Source organism: Vulpes vulpes, chromosome 4, assembly GCF_048418805.1.
Source record: "Vulpes vulpes isolate BD-2025 chromosome 4, VulVul3, whole genome shotgun sequence".
NCBI classification, from domain to species: domain Eukaryota; kingdom Metazoa; phylum Chordata; class Mammalia; order Carnivora; family Canidae; genus Vulpes; species Vulpes vulpes.
Window position 1 is genome coordinate 91,411,489 of NC_132783.1, and position 16,758 is coordinate 91,428,246.

The 16,758-nt window shown below is 34.4% G+C and overlaps 1 protein-coding gene across 14 annotated transcripts in view; it reads left to right on the top strand.

The window, feature by feature from the left end:
- The window catches only part of CCSER2 (coiled-coil serine rich protein 2), a 186,962-nt gene that overhangs the window by 33,124 nt on the left and 137,080 nt on the right, over window positions 1-16,758 (top strand). For all 14 annotated transcript variants that reach the window (XM_072756389.1, XM_072756382.1, XM_072756383.1 and 11 more), the window contains exons 2-3: window positions 8,553-10,002; window positions 11,129-11,325. In XM_072756389.1, the coding sequence (XP_072612490.1) occupies window positions 8,592-10,002; window positions 11,129-11,325 (1,608 nt within the window). In that variant the 5' untranslated portion in view covers window positions 8,553-8,591. The remainder of the gene's footprint in view (window positions 1-8,552; window positions 10,003-11,128; window positions 11,326-16,758) is intronic.

A 16,758-nucleotide genomic window follows, 5' to 3' on the forward strand; every position in this document is an offset into this window, starting at 1 on the left:
ACTCCACATTTGGCATTTAAGCATCCATGAAAATGTTAGTGTATTACTCCTTATGGTGGTCATTTATTTTATGCTCTGCTGAAAGTCAAACTTAAAAAAATGTCATGTCCCTTCTTAGATGGTCTTGGCTCCATTTGGAATTTGGCTGATTTGGTTGTATTCTGATGTTGGCTCTGTGATAGGCTCAAGAAAAATTAGGATTTTGAAGATTATCTATTCCAGGTTATTAGGTAGTAGTGACATTCATTGTAGCTTTCTAAATCCTAAGTGGAAGTGACATTCTGATCTTTCTATAAGTGGAACCACACTATATATACTCTTAAACATCTGGATTCTTTTGTGTAAAAGATCTTGCTGGATTCATCTGTATTGTTGTATGTAACCAATAGCTCTTTTTTTTTTTTAATTACCATATTGTATTCTATTAGGTCAAAATTCCTACTAAAATTTATTTTCCTCTTAGAAAGTATTCTTTCAGTAAATCTTAATAAATCTTAATCAAATGTTTCATTTTAGGGTATTTAGTGCGTGCCATATACTGAACAAACATAGGCTTGGGTAATATACACTGGTGTATCAAACTCAGTCTGTGCCGTCCTTGAATTTATAACCTAGCAATGATCCATCTGTATTAATGTTACCCCTGTCACTCTTCTCTCTGACACCTGATTCTCTATATCCCTGTTCTCATTGCCTTATTTAATTTAGAAACTTTACTTGAGCAAGTCCTAAATAGACCAAAATGTTAAAGGATTGCATACTGTGATTTTTCAATACCCGGTGTTTTATAAAATGTCTGGTTAATTGTTGTGCCTGTATACTATTTTAAGAGGCAGCACAACTGGACAGCCCTGTTGGCTCAGGGGTTTAGCACCACCTTTAGCCCAGGGTGTGATCCTGGAGACCCGGGATCGAGCCCCATGTCAGGCTCCCTGCATGGAGCCTGCTTCTCCCTCTGCCTCTGCCCCGCCGCCCCCCATACCTAAAAAAAAAAAAAAAAAAAAAAAAAGCAAGCACAACTAAGATATTAGGTTTGGTCATAATTCAAGCAGCTTGGCACCTGTCATCTTTACCTAGCCGTCAGCACCTTAATGTCATTTGCATGCCCCACATAGTTTTTAAGTTTTATCAGAACTAAATGGTAAAATTGGGAGAGAATTTTTGTGGTTTGGTCAAGGGCGCTTCTGGTTCCTCTTTATCTACTAGTATTCTCCTGTTCCTTAAATTAAAAAACTTCAGAAAATAATATGCCTTGAATCTAAATTTAATAACATTATTTAATATTCCTAAGCCACAAATTAGTTTAAAGCCTCACTTTCACAAGTTGCTTTGATCTCCATATGCCTGAGTAAAAAGTTGTAGCTGGAGGACAGAAAAGTCGGCTTGATACAGTAATGGAGCTTTGTGTCGAGCTTTGTGTGCTCTTTTTAAAACCACAAACAATCTGGATTGAGGTACTGTTTTAAACCTTTACTTTTGGATAAAGGTGTCATTTTTGCTTATTTGATTATTGCAGTCAAGCCTTTGAATCAGTTTATGTCACAGATGAAAGCTAGGAGAAACAGGGCAGAAGGAAATTTGGGGGAAGTGGTTGAGTAATACAAGGTCAAAAAAATTAAATTAATATACAGTTATTTGAATGTGAAAGTGCATATTAAGAAGTGACTGTTCAGTTAATTGCTTTGGGTCTCAGTAGTGAATTTATGCCTATGTAAATCCCTAAAATGCAGGCAGTTCATACCTTCTAAAGAGCTATTTGAAAAACTAAAAAAAGAATGTGAGTGGGTGGTTCCTCAGATGATAAGGTAATGGATATGAAAGGAATTTGAAAAAATGAAAGTTTCTACTGTTGCTTTGCAAAACTTTTGATTTAATTATACCTTGGTTCTTTGCAGTCTTTATACTTCCCAACCTTAGCTATTGAGTCCCTTGTACTTCTCAGTAATCCTCTCAGAATATTTCATTCCTGGGATGTCTGGGTGGCTCAGTCAGTTAGGCTCTTGATTTCAGCTAGGGTCATGGTCTCTAGGTCCTGGGATCTAGCCCCAAGTCTGGCTCTGCTGGGGTAGGAGGGAGTTGGCTGGAGATTCTCTCTCCCTTGGCCCCCGCCCCCTTCCAAGAGATCTCTCTCTGTCTCTCTCACTCAAATAAATAAGTTTTTAAAAAGAAAAGAATATTTTATTCCTTTGTCAGGAAGGCAGTCTGCATGGACTCTGGAATCAGGTAGACTTGAACCTGAATCCATTTCAGTAGTGTATGAATTTTTGGACAAGCATTTTAGCCTTTCCAAATCTATTTAAAATGGGAGGACATCCACAACCTTACAGCGTTATGAAGATTAAACAAGGATAGAATAGTAGGCATGATACCCATCAGGTAAATGCTCAATAAAGTTTGCTTTTTCTTTCCCCTTCTCATCCAATTGTGGATTCCTTTTAAAAAGCATAAAACAAAAAATAAAACCTAAAACCAAGAAACTTTGATTTATTAGGTTTATTTATTTGAGAGAGAGAGAGAGAGGGAGAGAGAGAGAATGTGTGTTGGAGAGGAACAAGCAGGAGGAGAGGGAGAGTGAGAATCTCAAGCAGATTCCCCGCTAAGCACAGAGCCCAACATGGGGCTTGATTCAGGACCCTGAGATCATGACCTAAACCAAAATCAAGAGTAGGGAGCCTAACTGACTGAGCTACTACCCAGGCGCCCCTGATTTACTAGTTTTTTAAAAAGGAATTTATATGTAGTTTTGAAGATTCTTTCAAATGTGAAATACTGACATTATAAATGTGCTATACTGTAAAAATCATTTTACAGAAATTAAATCCGAAAATCTCAGACATTTCTAAGCCACGTGCCAGATATTATTTTTAGTTCACCATTAAATTAAAGCTCTCAGACAATATTGAAGTGTTTCAGAGAAGATGATATCATTATATTTTGTAGCCAGCATGTACTTTTCAAATTGTTATGACTGCATTCTTTAATCACTTAACAGACTACATATCAGGGAGAGTTCATCAGAGGTACTATAGCTACTAAAATGAGGCAGACTCACAGTGTCAGTTTTATTTCATGTCATAGTTATATAAGCAAATGTAGGAGAAAGTTTCATGAATCAACTAATGAAGTGACAATATTCATAATATAAGCCGATATGGAAGCTTTACAGTTGAGCCATCAGATTAGTTTTGACTTAAGAGCACAGCCCAAGATGATGGGTTTCATTTATTAAAATTGTTTGTGTGTTTAGAAATCAATATATACTCTTGATAGGAAATAGTGCAACCAGGTTGTAATCTTTTTTTTTTGTTGTTGTTGTTCTGAATGGCAGCCCCCCAAACACTTTGTAGCAGTAGTGTGTCTTTCTTGTGGGCTTATCTTATGCCTCCAAGTTACTAATACTTAAGATATTCTTGGGAGATAATATACATTATTCTTATTTTAGACAGTAAAATAAAGGAATAGAGAAGTGAAAGAATAGAATTTTCTGTCCTTAGTCTACATGTGACAGGGAAATGTTAAAGCCTTCCTGACTCACAGACAAATTCACCAGAGGACAGAATTTTTAATGTTATGTTATTTAGTGATTTGCAAAATGACCCTTAAATCTAATATCATTACAATCACAGGCCCAAAAAGCAAAGTTATTTTTCAGTCTTGACTTAGTATTTATTCAATTAACTTGCACTAAGAGATTGTGAATTTACTTAAAAGTTTAGGAGCTTTCAAATTTGTGGTCCTGTGGCAGGCCTCAAAGTATTTAAGACTCATTTTATGCTCTTAACAGATTTACTTCCTAATGGGTCAAATAGACATGCCCACAATTATAAGACAGCTATATTAATGTTACAAAGAGAATAGAGAAGGATGTGAAATCAGTTCTAACTGGAAAGGTTTGTGGGTGTAGGGATTTTCAACTTTGAAAGTGGAGCCTTGAGGGTGGTCTTTATAATAGCAGAGGCATAGAAAGTAGAAAATACAGAATAGATTTAGGGGAATGACCAACAATGCATCAGCTTGAATGTATAGTCAGCAAAGATAGTGTAGAGCCAAATAGAGAAATTTGATCTCTGTAGTGGATTCTGGATTTTATTTTGTTGTTCCTGAGCCATTGATAGTTTTTAATCAGTAGAAGGATATGATCAGATCTGTGCTATAAGAGTGTAACTAACTGTTGACAGTTTGAATAAAAGTGAGATGGGAGTCTTTATAACATAGGAAGCCTTTGTAGAAATACTAAAAGAGATGATGAGCGTAAGAACTAGAGTTATGGAATGGAAATCATGAGTTTCAAATACATTTTTAAAGGTAAAATTGATAAGTGAAACATACTGAATTGAGGTGGTCTGGAGAAATAGAAATGGTAATTTATGAAGATGTTCTGTCTGTTGAATAAAAAGTCCTTTGTTTCTTATTCAGACATCTTCTATTTTTTATGTCTTTTAAGTATATTTCACATAATATTGAACTGGATTTTGAGTAATTGTTTTTAGTTAAACTGTTAATTCTTGTTTTCATATTGAGGGGTGCCTGGCTGGCTCAGCTGGAAGAGCGTGCAGCTCTTGGGGTTGTGAGTTTGCGTACCACATTGAGTGTAGAGATTACCTAAATAAATAAATAAATTTTTAAAAAGACTTGTTTTCATGTTGAATAAATGGGTGTTTTTAAGACCCAGTTTTGTAGTTAAAATTTTTTACATTGTAAAAATATGGGCATGTTTAGAATATTTAAATAATAAAGATGTAAAGGTAAAAAGAAGCCTTCCCTTCACCTGATTCTCACTTCTCTAATGATAACAACTATTAACAATTTGTTGTGTTTAAACATACATGTGCACTCACATCTTTATGTGATTTCTGTCACGCTGCCTTTATAAAAATAGGATCCAGTGTACAGTTTCTCAAAGTATCAAAACTTAGTGTGTTCATTTACCTGTCTCAAATGTATAGTCTTTCTGTATAATAACAAGAAGTTTCTGTAATAACAAGAAGGAAAAGCATGTAAACTTGAAATGATGCTGTGTAATTAATGTTTTAGTATTCTGTCTTACTTAGAAATGATCTAGTAAGTTAATGATTATTCATTAGTTAATTCAATTTAATATTGGCCTAACATTTTAGGTTACCTTTAAAGTTCTTGAAAATTATCCATAAAGCTGACACCATAAAACATAATTACTATTGAAATAAAACGTTTGTCAGAATGATCATTCGGTTTAAACACAGATTTACATTTTCATAATCTTAAACATTGTTTTATGAATAAGAATGGCTTATTTGATCACCAAACCTGTATGTATTTCATTAAAGTTACTCTACTGGGATAAAAATATATGCTTACATTATATTTAACACTGACAAAAAATCAGAAGACAGATTTGTTCCATTAAACTAGGTTTGTTTACCAGATACTTACCTTAATTATGTGGACTTGGTTCTTAAAACCTTTTGACTTAGTTTCTGTAAGAATAATTTTTAAAAGTATAACACATTTTAAATATTAGAAGATCAATTTTCTGGGAATTTTGGTAATATTCAATTTATAAATGCATATTTGTTTCTGTAAGCTAATTGGAACAGAGCTACTTTAAGAGACTTTATAATCTAATTTATTAATACTCTTCAGGAGTAGAAAAAGTAATCTGTACTTGGGATGAGAAATAAAGACCTTTTTAAATTGTGGATATATAGCCACCCAGATACTGAGAGTTTATTGTTTCCAATTCTACAATTTTAGCTGTGGCTACAGAGTTAACACAGAAACATAAAACCTAACCTGTCCAGATACCAAAGAGCTATTCTTCTTTCTGGTCAGTGTGAGATTCTTAATTGATTTGAACTCAGAATAGGTAAACGGGAGAGATAATTGAACAAATGACTAATGGATCAAATTCTCCTTTTTCTCTCACTCAACACAGAATAGGTCTCTATAAACCATCAGGGATTATTAGTAAATGGCAGTCCATGAAATCGAACTCCCAGTCATTGTGACAAAGTGATTTTTTTTTCTTGCATTACTGGGGAATTACTTCTTTATCCATCCTTGATATTTTATTAACTTAACCTAGATATGTACTTAGATATGTGGTTTAGTTTTTTAATTAAAATTTTTAAAATTTTCCTTCTGTAGGTTGTTTTCCCTTTATTTTAGGGGTATTGCTATTATGTCGACCTGCTTTTTTTCTTCTATTTGTTTAGCTATTCTGTGTCAGGAAGACTAATTATCTTTCCATTCAATCTCTGTCCTACATCTTCTTTGTCTTTTTTTCTCCTCAGTACTCAGGTTATTTTAAGATTTTTCTCCTTGCCCATTAATTTTCAATCTTTGCTTCTTTCCTTCCTAATTGATTGCCTTAGCTCATCTCAACTTACCTGTTTTGTCTTTTTATATTTGAATTCTTGTTTATTAAATGTTTGTTCTTCCTAGGTTGTTCTCTGTTACAAAGAACTAACTGGGAATTTTATTTTCTTGTGTTGTTGTTTTCTTTCAGGCTGGGTTCTTCCTTTGTTCTGCTTACCATAGTCATTATTTGTTACTTTACCTCCTTCTACTCTCTTGTTTATATGGTTATGTGGCCATTTCTTTTTATCTTTTTATTTAGAGACTCGAATAGCTGGATCAGGACTTTGTATTTGCCCTGGTATAACAGGGGTGAATTCCCATTGGTACCTTTTTCTCCTTGACTGTTACTTTTTCTCCTCCTTTTATTGTACCCCCTCAATATACCTTTTGAGCTGTTGTATGCTGTTCTCTTTTTTGTTTCTCTGAGGTAAGGGTATAAGGTGGTGTGTTGTGGGAGGGACTCTTCTGGTGCTCCAGGCTCTCCTGTCTCCGTAGATTTTGTTAAGTGTCTGCTAGCCTCACTCCATCCTGCTGAGTGTGTAGTACAATTTTAGGGGCTTCAGACCCTTCCCTTAAGTCAGAAGAGTGTCTTGGAAGTCAGTGGGTTCTGGTCCTACTGTGCCTCAGTTGAGATTTCAGAGATTCTGTGCTGAAGATGTTTTCCTGTACTTTTCTAAAGCATGCCAAATCATATATTTCTATCCAAACTGGAGGATGTTTATTACAACTTTGAAGTTTTATCAACTCACTTATTTTTCCCATGACTGCTTTTAGTCAGTGTCATCAGGCTAGGAGCCAGACCACATTGTACACAATCTTTTTCTGGCCACTACTTTTTAAAGTTTAGAGATACTTAGTTTAAACAATTTTTGTTTGACAGAGCTGGTGAGTTTTGGCTAAAAATTACACACACACAGGAATATATATATATATATATATATTTTTTTTTCCTCTCCTTTTATTAGTTATTGGAGTTGGGAAATTCTAGAATTCTGCTTCACCCCTCTGCAAAGTCTAAACCAGAAGCCTCCAAACTTTGATTGTATGCTCCTATGGGCAGAACCACTTAGGATAAGCATGCCTGTTAGACATATTTTTATTCATTTAAAAGTTTTACGCATGTGCTGCTGCACCATCTTTACTTGAATGTATGAGTCCCTAAATGTTTACTTTTGACTTAATAACATGCATACTCTAGAAACTTTGAATTTTTAAAGTATAGGGATGGCTTAGAATCAGATTTTTTTTAATCAAGAAACAAAACCAACAAATAACAGTGTTGTAAGATATATAATTTTAAAAGCCATCAGTGACCATAAGGCATATACTTTTATTCATATTTTGCATTTTTGTATGCTTAGAATTTTTATATAATCATTTTCTGTTAAAGTTAGGATTGGGAGAGATTAGTGGACTAGTCAATTTTATCAAAACTATTATACTTTTCACCATGACACCTACTATAGTGTCTGTTTATATTACCAGTTGAAAACTCTTTTGAGATGGATACAATGCAACTTAACATCAGAAGAATTTTTTTTGGTGCTATTGTGTTCTTTTCCTACATCCTACCATGATTTTAGTGATGAATTTTAAAAATGTATTGTTTTATAAGATCAAATGTGCTTAAAAAAATAATAAAATCACATTTTCTTATTTTAAAGGAGATAATGACCAAAGTGAAAAAAAAAAATAATTTGGATTGGAAATTGGAAGATAGGCGTTCTTTCTAGAGAAGTGTTTCTTTTTAAAAAAATACAATAAAAATTGGCAGTCTAATTTTGTTAATTCTGGATTTTGCTATCATTATGCATAGCCCAGGTTTATAAAAATGTTCTTGGGCAGCCCCGGTTGCTCAGCGGTTTAGCGTCTGCCTTCAGCCCTGGGCGTGATCCTGGAGACCTGGGATCGAGTCCCACGTCAGGCTCCCTGCATGAAGCCTGCTTCTCCCTCTGCCTGTGTCTCTGTCTCTCTCTCTCTCTGTGTCTCTCATGAATAAATAAATAAATCTTAAAAAAAAATTTCTTTACTTTCTCCTAATGACAATTTATTAATTTAGTGCATTCAATATTTATTGAGAGTTTGGTAGGAAGCATAAGTAGGTTTTGAGCTTTGCTGCATTTAATTGTCTACAAATATATATTCTTATTATGTTATAACCCATGTAATTATGCTTATTTAAGAACATTTTATCTCCTTTTTTGTCTCCTCAGATTCTGTCAAATTTTAAGAACAAATGCATCTTATAGCTCATGGAAGAAAAAACACAAATCAAGACATTTTTGGGTTCCAAGTTGCCAAAGTATGGAACAAAATCTGTGAGAAGTACACTGCAGCCAATGTCAAATGGGACACCTGTTGATTTATTGGGAACTTCTAAGAGTAACAATGTCAAAAGTTACATCAAAAATAATGGCTCTGATTGCCCATCATCCCATTCATTTAATTGGAGAACGGCAACCAAATACCAGCTTAGTGCACAAAGTGTTGAAGAGCGGAACAGTATTCAAACTTCACGCGATAAAGTAATTGATCCTGAAAAACATGCACCTACTCAAGGAATGTTTGATAAAAATGGGATAAAGGGAGGCTTGAAAAGTATTTCTTTACTCTCATCAAAGTTAGCAAAGCCATCCACTATGTTTGTGTCATCTACAGAGGAGTTAAACCAAAAGTCTTTGACTGGACCACCTAGTTTGGGTAAATTCACCAAAGGCACATTATTAGGAAGGACTTCATATTCTTCAGTCAGTGCCCCAAAATCACAGTTGAATGGATTATATGGAAACCGTTCAGCTAGTAGCATACAAAGGCCTAGAGCAAGCTCCTGTGCCACCAGAAGCAGTTCTGGAGAAGGCTTAGTACAATCCCTAGACAATATTAAATCTCTTACTTGTGAAAAAATGGTAAGGTCACAGAGTTTTTCACATTCCATTCAGAATTCATTCCTTCCACCTTCATCTATAACCAGATCACATTCCTTCAATAGAGCTGCAGATCTTACAAAGCCTTATCAGAGCCAACAGCTGCCCATTAGAGTACCTCTGAGGTCAAGTATGCTAGCAAGAAATTCCCGGCAGTCAGAGGTACTCAATGGGAATGATCACTTAGGGTATGGATTTAATAGGCCTTATGCTGCCGGTGGAAAGAAGTTGGCTTTACCAAATGGCCCTGGTGTAACTTCCACTTTGGGTTATAGGATGGTTCATCCCTCTCTACTGAAATCTAACCGACCTCCATTTTCTGGCACTATCACAGTTGATGGTAATAAAAATTCACCTGCTGATTCATGTGTAGAAGAAGATGCTGAACTTATGGCTAAGGACAGAACTACTAATAAGGACCAAGAACTAATTGCAAATGATAGTTACAGAACAGAAAATGACCAGACCATGAAGCATGATGCTAAAATTAGATACTTGAGTGATGATGTGGATGATATTTCCTTGTCGTCTTTGTCATCTTCTGATAAGAATGATTTAAGTGAAGATTTTAGTGATGATTTTATAGATATAGAAGACTCCAACAGAACTAGAATAACTCCAGAGGAAATTTGTCTCAAAGAAGAAAAGCATGAAAATGTACCACCAAAGGATATGTTTGATTCCCCCAAGGAAAATGAAAAAAGTAAAACTGACGAGTGGATAGATATAAGTGTCTCTGGTAAATATTAATATCCTTAAGTTTGTTTGCTTTCTCCTAGATAATATAACTGAACTTAAATTTAGAATTACCTTTTGATTAATTCCAAGATACTGTCAATTTTGTGGAGGGATGGATCTAGATAAAATTGGGGCAGGGCAACTTTTATTTTCCTGTGGCTTTGGCTCTGGGTCTTATTTTTCACTATTTAAAACAATGTCAGTAAAAATACTCTTCCCCTAATGTATCTTACCTTTGTTCTTGTTTGACTGTCATGCTTCAGAATTCTTTTTTTTTTTTCCCCCCACTTCCTCGACAGTGGCATGCCAGTTTAGACCATCTATTCCCTTATGGTAATGGATGCTATTTGTTTAGAGTAAGGCTGTGCCAAAGGGTAAATGAACTGGTAATAATATAGGTTATGTCCAATCTAATGAATGTTTTTATCCTAGGAAATATACATTTTTTTAAAAGGAGGACTTGGTTTCTTGTTTAATAAACTTTATAGTTATACTTTCAGAGGAACTTTATATTTTTAACTGAGGAAAGTGAGATTAGTACCTGTTTAAACATTTTCCCTTATATTTGGTTATCCTGGCACTAAAAGTCTGGAGAAATATCTAGGTGCCTGTATGGCCTGAAAAAAAGAACAAACTGAAGGGATTGGGTGTAGGCCTGTGATCTGGTGAAGGGTCTAGGCCATGCTTAAAGATATACATAAACCCTTGACTGTCTGAAGGTCTTCTAGTTAGAAGTGAATACCAGAACAAGTGTTTCCCTTATAAGGAGGTAATTGCAAGGTTAAATGCTATATACAGGGTAAGGAGTTCATGGCCAGTGTGCAAAAGTAAGTATCTTAGGAAGTATTAAAAGAATATGAGGCTTTATTTATAATTCTAGAAATGTTCCAGAAGTGAAAGATAGCTCAATGAATTTTCTTTATGTGTATTGGAAAATATTTCAGTAGGTTATTTAAGATTGATTTTTTTTATTGTTTGGGATTTAGAAAATACTGTAGTTACTAATATTTTTTGCCAGTTTTTTTATTTAATAAATTATTAGAATTTATCTCTTCAGAACCTGAGAAATACATTTTTGTGAATTAACAACTTTTTTTTTCTTTCTCTTTTTAAAAAATCAATTGAAGACAGGAGTGAATGTACAAAACATACTTCTGGGAATAACTTGATTTCACCAGATACAGATTACAGAGCTGGTTCTTCATTTGAGCTCTCTCCATCTGATAGCTCTGATGGAACATACATGTGGGATGAAGAGGGTTTGGAGCCCATTGGAAATGTCCATCCAGTTGGGAGCTATGAATCCTCGGAAATGAACAGCATTGTATGTATGGATTTACATGTCCTTTTGCAACATTTTGTTTACCTTCTTATGGAAAGACTTGTGATACTGATTGGACTTTTTTTAAGTTTATAAATTAGCTCTCCTAGTTTAAGAAAGGAAATTCATATCTGTTAAGAGCCTATAAAACGTCTGACCTTAGTACCTAATAAAGCATATATTTGTGTCATATGACAGTTGAGTTAAATATACTCTCATACATATTAATAATATACATACGTATATGTATATATATATATATATATATATATATATACTGTATTCAGGCTAAGGTAGGCTAGTGGTTCTCAAATTTGGGGAGGAAGGCAATGTCTGGAGCTAATTTTGGTTGTCATATTGAGGAGTGCTACTGAAAAGTAGTGGGAAGATGCCAGGGATGCTGCTTAATTCCCGACAGTGGTACCCACAGCAAAGGATTATTCAGCCCAAGGTGTCAGTAGTGCCACTTTGAGAAATCCTGGGTTAGGCTATGCTGAGGTAACAGTTAAGTGCCAACTCAGTGGCTTAACACAATGAAAGCTTGTTTTTCCTCTTCCCAAGTCTATTCTAAGTCTGAAAACTCTAGGGCAACTTTCTTCAGTGTTCTAAGTTGCTTTCATCTTCACCATCTCCAAGAGAAGGTGGCTTCACCATCTCTTTTGGAGGCCCCGTCTTGTTGCTGTTGTAGAGGGAGAATGCAGCCAGGTTTCGCGTGTGCAGTTACTTGCCTTGGCGTGCAGATGCCACATGGTACTTTAACTCACAACCATTGACCCTAGCAACTTTAAGTACTAACTGGGCAGGAAGTGTAATTTTCCTGTGTGCCTGGAAGGCAAATTTTAAGAGATACTGCAAGTAATGTGGCTAATACGCTGTATGAGTAGAGAATCGTTGGTATGTTTGAAGTGACTCATTATAATTACTCAGTGTATAAAATATGATTTTGCAGTAGTTGTATGGAAAGATTGGTAGTCTTCATAGATATATTAAATTCCAAGTAGATTTCAGGCATTGTAATTTTCTATACTCTTATAAACCTGTGACTTGAAAAGAATAAGCATCGTTACTAGAGGATTGTTTAATTCCACAAACATAGAGGGGACACATATTTAATTTAGAGAGAGTATCTCTATTTCATTAGATAAAACAAGTTTAGAAAAGATTACAGTTTAGGGCTTTATAAGCTTTCTCACTAGGACTTGTTAAAGCCAACTATGATCGACGTGGGAATGAACATTGTGTCCAGCAGATGGCAGCAATAATCCACGTAGTACCTGACATTGTGTCTCCTATATCTTAATGATGCCTCTAAAAGAGTTCAGGACGCACCTGGGTTGACCATTGGTCTTGAAGACCTTAGATCTTCTGATTTAAGAGGAAAACAGTCTGAGAAAGGATGGAAGATTGGTGGCAAATGTTGAAAGTAGTGTTAGGATCTCCTACTGTGATAGTGGATTTACCATTTTCTGAAAATCTATTATTTTTTTGCTTTTTATATTTTTGAGTGTATTTTGTTAGGTAAGTACTTGTTTAGAGTTGTTTTCTTGGTGTAATTGAACTTACAGTCATAATTTAGTGATCTCTATTCCTCATTATGCTTTTTGTCTTAAGGCCTTTTCAGATACTAGTATATTTTATCAGTTTTATTTATGTATATTCCATCCTTTTACTATGAACCTTTTTGATACATAGCAAAAAGGTTATAATTTTTTTAAATTACAATTTCTTCTTTTCTTTTAACCAATGAGGTTAGTCCTTTTATGTTTGCATATATTGATATATTTGGACTTCATTCTGCCATCTTAACTATTTTTATTTAATTGTCTCCCTTTTTCTGTTTCTTTTTTTCTCCTTTCTTTGCCTAGAGTAGTTTAAATACATATTTAAAATTTAATCCCAAAAGAACTTTAACATATTCTCATTTTTCTTGGTCTCCCCAACCCTCTCACCAAAGCCTGTGTCTCCTCTCCCCACACCCCTCCCATCTCACCTAGTTCTCCAATCACCATCATGGTTGTTCTCTACAGTGGTGCTCCTTCCAGCCCAGGTCAAGATAAGGAGCTTTCATTAGAATGTGAGTCCACTGTGTCACTTATTAATACGGTTTAATTCAACCCACTATTTAGTTTAGTTGATTCTGTTTTCATGGTAAAACTTTCTTTTTGAAGAAAGTAATGTGTTGATATTCATTGTAGTGCAAGCTCCTTATCTTGTTATGGACTCTTAACAAGATAGATTTGTAGACTGATTACTTTGCATATCACTTATCTAGAATCTAGGTGATTTGTTGTTGTTGTTTAAATATGCATAGTGTTTTGTTGTGTATTACATTAAATTAAATGCACAAATATTTTTCATACAGCACAGAGAATTTTGAATATTTGTGTATAATTGTTTAAGTCATCCACATTGTGATAGAGAATATTTCTATCACCCCAGAATGTTTCTTGTGCTTGTCTGTCATTTTCTCAACCCCTCCCCGCAGAGATGCAACCTGTTTTGATTTTTATCACTATAGATTAGTTTTACCTATATATACTTATAAAAGTAGAATTATAAACATGTCTATTTTATATGTCTTCTTTGACCCAATATTTTATACTTTTTGTAGTTTGCTTATGGTTTTGTTATATAATATTCCTTTGTGTGTAGATAATACAACTTACTTTATACCGATATTGATAGACATTCAGGTTGTTTCCAGTTTTTGGCAACTGCTACTGTTGGGAAGATTTTGTTACATACTTTTAGATGAACATTTATGCATTTGTGTTGGTAAAATATTCAGGAGAGGTACCACTGGATTAAGTATTTATGTATATAGCTTTAGATGCTATTAGTTTTCCAAAGTGGCTGTACAGTCCTACTATAGTAAATGAGCGTTCTAGAAATTTCCACTTTCTTTTGGTGCTTTCTCTCTCTCTCTCTCTCTCTTTTTCTATTCTGGTGGGGGTATAGTATTGCACTGAGATTTTTGTCTTGTATTTTGTGATAACTGCTTATGGAGTACCTTCACATATGTTTATTTGCCCTTAGGATATACTCTTTTGTGACGCCTTATATTGGACTGTATGCATTTTTTCTTTTTCAGTTTGTAAAAACTTCATATATTTGGAACATAAATTTTTTTACACACACATATACATGCACATTTATATACATGTGTATATATTCCATGTATATGGGTTATTTTTTAAAACTCTTAATAGTGTCTTTTGAATAGAAGTTAACAATTTCAATATAGGGTAGTTTACATTTTTTCCTTTATTGTTAGCACTGTTTGGAACCGCAAAATCTTCATTTACCCTGAAGTCTTAAAGATATATTACAATGTTTTCTTCTAAAAGCTTTGTTTGTTTTTTAATCTTTTGCACTTAGATATATGAGACATCTAAAAGTTATTTTTGTCCATAGTGTGAGATAGAGGTCAAGATTAATTTTTTTTTTCTTTTTTTGAAAAGTTATTTCCCTACTCTGCTGCAGGGTTATCTTTGTCATAAATCAGTGACTATATCAATATATTTCTTGACTCTTTTAGTTCATTGGTTTCTTCCTTTATCCTTGTATTATGCTACACTTTTTATTTCTGTAGCTTTAAATATTGACATCTGGTAATGTCTTACTCTTTGTTCTTTTCCAAGGTTTCCCTAGCTCACTTTTTGCAATCTCTTTAATTATTAGAATGAGCATATCAATTTCTACACAGAACCTGCAGGGATTTTGAGTGGGATTGCATTAACTTTGTAGGTCAGTTTGGGGAGAATTGACACATTTACTACAGTATATCTTCCAATTCGTGAATATGGTGTGTTCTTCCATTTATTTAGGACTTCAGAAATATTTCTTGCTTATGTTTTGACTTTTCTATAAAAATTTATACATATTTGCTTTATTTTTAGGTTTTTGATTTCATTGCTATAAATGGTACCATTTAAAAATTTTTTTTAAGATTTTATTTTATTTATTCATGAGAGAGAGAGAGAGAGAGAGAGAGGCAGAGACACAGGCAGAGGGAGAAGCAGGCTCCATGCAGGGAGCTCGATGTGGGACTTGATCCCGGGACTCCAGGATCATGCCCTGAGCCAAAGGCAGGCGCCAAACCGCTGAGCCACCAGGGATCCCCCACTTTTAAAATTTTAATAAGTTTTTGTTGTATGTACAAATGTATTTGATTTTTGTATTTTGAGCTGTTGTTCCAATGATCTTACTCACTTAGTAAGTAAGTGAATTTACTTACTACTTTTAATAATTTGCCGTGGATGCTTTTGGAATTTCTACCTCTACGATAAAGTCATACCATTTGCAAAGTCTGTATGTCCCCATCCTCCATTTTATTCAACTTGTTAGGACTTCCATCATAATGTTGAAGTGGTGATAGAATTTCAGCAAGGTTTTAATAGTTCACCATTAAAATTTCTGTGTGTGTGTGTACATATGAGGGCGGGGTGATTACAGATAATCTTTCATCAGATTAAGCAAGTTCCCTTCTACTTCATTTGCTGAATTTTTTGTTTTATGTGAGTAGATGTTAATTTTTCTCCACGTCTATTAAAATCATCAAAAAAATTTTTCCTGCTATATGTTATATAATTTCTGTTGGTGTGGTAGATTATTTTCTTGATTTTCAAATGTTAAACCACCTTCTTTCTATTCTTTGAATAAATTCATTTGGTTATGATGTGTTATTCTTTTAAATGTTGTTGGGCTTGATATCCTAATAGTTTATTCAGATTTTTTGCATTTATGTTCATGAGCAAGATGGCTCTATTTTTCTTCTTCTCCTCCCCTCCCCTCCCCTCCCCTCCCCTCCCCTCCCCTCTCTTCTCTTCTCTTCTCTTCTTTTCTCTTCTCTTCTCTTCTCTTTTTCTCTTCTCTTTTCTTCTCTTCACACTTGGTATCAGGGTTGTGCTGACTTCATAAATGAGTTGAGAAGTATTCTGCTTTTTTTTGCCCTTCCAAGGAATTTATGTACAGTTGATATTACTTCTTTCTTAAATGTCTACAAATTCACCAAATGAAAACTTTTGAACTTGGAGTTTCCTTTGTGAGAAGTTTTTAATAACAAATATGTTTTAAGTAGATCTGCCCATTCTTTTTGTGTTGCTTTTTGAGAATTTGCCCATTTCATCTAAGTTGTCATTTGTTGGTTAAAGTTATTCAGGAGTGCCTGGGTATCTCAGTCAGTTAAGTGTCTGACTCTTGATTTCAGCTTAGGTTATGATCTCAGGGTCATGAGATAGAGCCTGGTGTTGGGCTCTGCACTTAATGTGGAGTCTGCTTAAGATTCTTTCTCACCCTCTGCCTCCCCCCCAACTCACACATGCATTCTCTCTCTCTCTCTCTCTCTCTCTCAAAAAAAAAAAAAAAAAAAGGATATTCAGGATTTTATCTTATCTTTTAATATCTTTATGGTATTGTAGTGATGTCTGTTTTTTC